The sequence below is a fragment of the Etheostoma cragini genome, chromosome 5 (genome assembly GCF_013103735.1).
Source record: "Etheostoma cragini isolate CJK2018 chromosome 5, CSU_Ecrag_1.0, whole genome shotgun sequence".
In the NCBI taxonomy this organism is placed as follows: domain Eukaryota; kingdom Metazoa; phylum Chordata; class Actinopteri; order Perciformes; family Percidae; genus Etheostoma; species Etheostoma cragini.
The window spans coordinates 13,556,953-13,561,113 of record NC_048411.1 but is presented as its reverse complement, the minus strand read 5'-3'; the positions used below and the strand labels follow the sequence as shown (position 1 = coordinate 13,561,113).

Below are 4,161 nucleotides of genomic sequence, written 5' to 3'. Positions count from 1 at the left end.
TGTGTGTGTGTGTGTGTGTGTGTGTGTGTGTGTGTGTGTGTGTGTGTGTGTGTGTTCATGTCAACGTGTGCATGACTAAGTGTATGCATTGGTGTGTATGTTTTAATAATTAAAGCTATCGACTAAGCTAGAGAGGGCAGATCATCAGGGGAAACATAGCTTCTTTAACACCACAAAGATCACCTTGTGTGGCTTGCCATCCATTTGGTGGTGTGTGTATTTGTAGGTGTGTGTGTGTGTGTGTGTTTTTTTGTCATAAAGGGATAAGGCCCCTTAACACACATAGTGCTTTAAGCTGAGTGCAAGGAGTGCCACTTCTATGAGACACACACACACACACACACACACACACATACACACAAAAATACTTGGAAACACACACATGAGTAAACAGTGGGTCCTTTCACACATCTCATTCCATGTTATTAGAGGTCAGGCTTTATGCAGCCATTAACCAAGTTAGGTTTTCAACACTGCTTCAGTCACAAGAGATAGTCATAAGATCGGGCTGTTTTCCTCACACCTGTGAGTCTGGGGGACCGAGCAACACATTGAACGAAACAGAAAGAGAAAGAAAAGTAGCAGGGAGAGCAAACAGGTTTTCTAGCCTAACATTGATAAAATGTATTACTCTAAAGCACAGAAAGAAAAAAGCAGCAATTAAGAGTTCCTTAAAGAAACTGTTACTCTCTCTGTAACACACACACACACACACACACACACACACACAAACACACATGCATAAACACACAAATAAACTAGATTACGCCAGCTGCCTTCACTTAGGAAACTCTTTAAACTTAATAACTGCAAATTAGACCTCACAAGTTAATTTCTCCTTCCTGCTTTATAAAGGTTCTCTTCTCACCTTATTCGTTGCTGTGGCACTGGAGCCAGGTACCACGGGAACATTAGTGACCTGTACTGACAGATAGTCATTATCGATGAGAGGCCACGCCCCTTCCACCTTGCAAGTCTGGAAGCTGTCCTTAAACGTCCTCAGATGTGGATCCCCGAACAGCCCGCAGAACAGATAGACAGGCCGAGAGTGGCCCTGGCTGTGGCCGTGAGTGTGGGAGTGTGCGTGTGCATGCACATGGGAGTGTGTGTGAGTATGCTGGGTGCGGCTGTGGTAGTTGCAGGGCTCGTGTTGAACTTCAGGGTGTGTGGAGGACGTGGGCCCGTCTCTGGAGCAGTTCCTCTGGTTCATGAGGTCGGAGATGCCCAACACAGCAGAGTGGAAGACAAGGTTCCCACGGCAGGACTTGGCTGTCCTCTGGGTGCAGGCCGAGTATCCACGTAAAGCTTTGCAAAACTCAGTGTGAAAGCCATCCACGGCCGGCGTCAGGTGGTAGGTAAGGGAGACAAAGTCGGTGGTGCACTTCTGTATATGGCACTGATGGGTGGCCACCTGGCACTGACCTGGAGAGGACAGAGAGCAGAAATATTGTTGGCAGAGTGAAATCATTACAGGATCAGCCATAAGAGCCTTAAAGATGATCACACGTACAATAATGTAAATGTGCTGTATTTATATAGCGCTTTTCCAGTCTTAACAACTGCTCAAAGCGCTTTTACATCTACAGGAAACATTCACACACATTCATACACTGTGGCGGGGGCTGCCGTACAAGGTGCCACCTGCTCATCAGATAAACATTCACACACATTCACACTCCGATGCGCAGCACCGGGGGCAACTCGGGGTTCAGTGTCTTGCCCAAGGACACTTCGACAATGACTGCAGGGGCGGGGATCAAACCACCAACCTTCCGATTGGCAGGCAACCGCTCTACCACTGAGCCACAGCCGCCCTAATAATGTGAGTATGTACTACAGTGAGAAAAATGCAAAGCTCATGTGCACACCCAAGAATATTAAGGTTACTTTCAACTTAAACACAATGCTACCGGCCTGTTACAATCCAACCTAATCCAATCGGAAAAAGGGCCGTCCACTGGTTAAAAGTCTTGATGCATCAGTAGTGCCGTCTGTGTAATAAACCTTAAGTGTAATAAACCAAAGATCAGCCAGAGAGAAAAGATAAAGAATGTTTTCCCACAAGGAGTGAGATAATACTGCATATATAGCACATAACAATACAAGGTGTGCTATGTACACAAACATACTACCATGACTTTGTGAAGGGTATTGTATGTGGGATCCTGTGTCGCTTTAGTAGATAAATGACACAATCACAAATGTGTATTTAGTTTATTAGATATGTTTGTTTGCAGTTATGAGTACCAGAGCAGGCTGAAGTAAGGAAATGCATCCAAAAGACTGATTATTCTGTCACTGTTTACCCATTAGGAACAGATTTCTTGGTCTAAAATTGTCTCTGATGTTTTATCTGTTGCTATATTTCTGAATGTAACAAGGATCAAACCCGCCTTTTATATCATAGATCATCAGAGAGAGAGGGAGTTAGAGCGAGAGAGAGAGATAGAGACCAAACCTAATGCATCAGTCACAGCATTCTCCCATTAGATTAGGCCAGAGGGAGGATCTGCAGTGTGTGGGCAGCTGCACACACACACACACACACACACACACACACACACACACACACACACACACAAACACACACACACACACACACACACACACACACACACACATAAAAATAGCTATCTAAGAAAGAATTGTGTTTGTGCTTTCGTTAAATGCACACTGTCAGTGATCTTCAGATGGTGCTATGATCATCTAATGGCAAAGCAAAAGCAGAAAGTGCATGGTTTTTACTGATTTCCTTAATGTCACACTATCACTTCAAAACCACTTACAAATAAACACACACAAGCAAACAGCACATTCCAGCTCTTCTTTGTACATTTATTTCATTTTGGGGCCTGAAGGAGTCGGGCACCACCATTTGGTGGCAGTAGTGATCTGAGTTTTAGAAATCAAGGTGCAGGTACGGACCCCCACTCACACCCCACTTTAGAATCTCTCTCCTGCCTGTTAAATACCGACACCAACCCACAGACACACACACACACACAGGCTGCTGTCCATGCCGACAACCACTGTACAGACAGTCTGAGTACTGAGGACACATTGTGTCTTTGACTGGAGCACCAACGGCCTCCTTCTTTCCCTCCTATCTGCCCCGCAGTACCTAAATACCGCTCCCAATCTAATCAGAGCGGGTTAATTCTCTTTCGAAGGGGTATCAGAATCATGAGCTGCTCTAAAAACATACAAAAGAACTCATTCATTGACATTTTCCCAGCAGGATGACGTAGCAGAGAAGAGAGTCGGCCCTGTAACTGAAGGAATTGAGTTCAAACTGCTGACTTATATAAAGGTTAAAACCTCTCTGACAACAAGCATCTGACCCTGCACTGCCTCGCTGTGCATGCATCACACACACAAAAAGGGGATTTTCATAAGATGATTAATAATATTAATAAAGCACAATTTTCATATTTTTGCTCTTCATGGCTTCCAGCATGATCTCCCTTTTGAGTTAAGCCTTCCTTTGAAACACGCACAGCTGTACTTTTCTACTTTCTAGAAAATCCAATCTATGCATATAAATTAGCAATTTGTGGTAAGTCGAGTCGAGGTGATGAATACTGAATTGATCTATTGATGAAAATATTGTTAAGATGAGAATAAAGAACTTCTCGTGTGAGGAGCTGATGCACGAGGGCCGTTCAACACATCCAGAGCCTGGTTTGTTTCATCCCCTGGGGTGAGTATGTAATATAGACACAATAAAAGAGCCAGCAATGCCCACAGCACTCCTTCCATGTCCTACCACAATATTAACCTCTCTTTATCACTCCATCCCCCACTCCCGGGTCTCACTTCTTCTGTTGTCAGATATTTTTTCCAGCTCAAATTATTTCCCTCCATCAGCAGTGTTCTGATATAGCCATATTCTTTCCTGTTTACAGCCATCTCAGTCTAATTCCCTGGTCGGCCTCTCACTCCTGCATCCTGGGGCACCCTCTCCACCATCAGACAGAGGTCAAAAGATCCTCCATCTGAATCTCTCAGGCTCAGTTTAGCAATTCTTTGTCTCCCTATCCGACAGCCTCCAACCTTTTTGATCTCCAGAGATCAGCAAAGGATCTACTGGGATCATCTCTCAACTGAGGGAATAGCTTGTGAAGTGCTTATTGATCATCTTGTTGTGTGCACTCTCTCTCT

General features: G+C 44.5%; 1 protein-coding gene across 1 annotated transcript in view; it reads right to left on the bottom strand.

Annotated features, from left to right (window-relative positions):
* rgmb (repulsive guidance molecule BMP co-receptor b) overlaps positions 1 to 4,161 on the bottom strand; it is a 9,351-nt gene that overhangs the window by 3,134 nt on the left and 2,056 nt on the right. Inside the window, exon 2 of the mRNA XM_034872561.1 lies at positions 869 to 1,422. Within this exon, the coding sequence (XP_034728452.1) occupies positions 869 to 1,422 (554 nt within the window). The remainder of the gene's footprint in view (positions 1 to 868; positions 1,423 to 4,161) is intronic.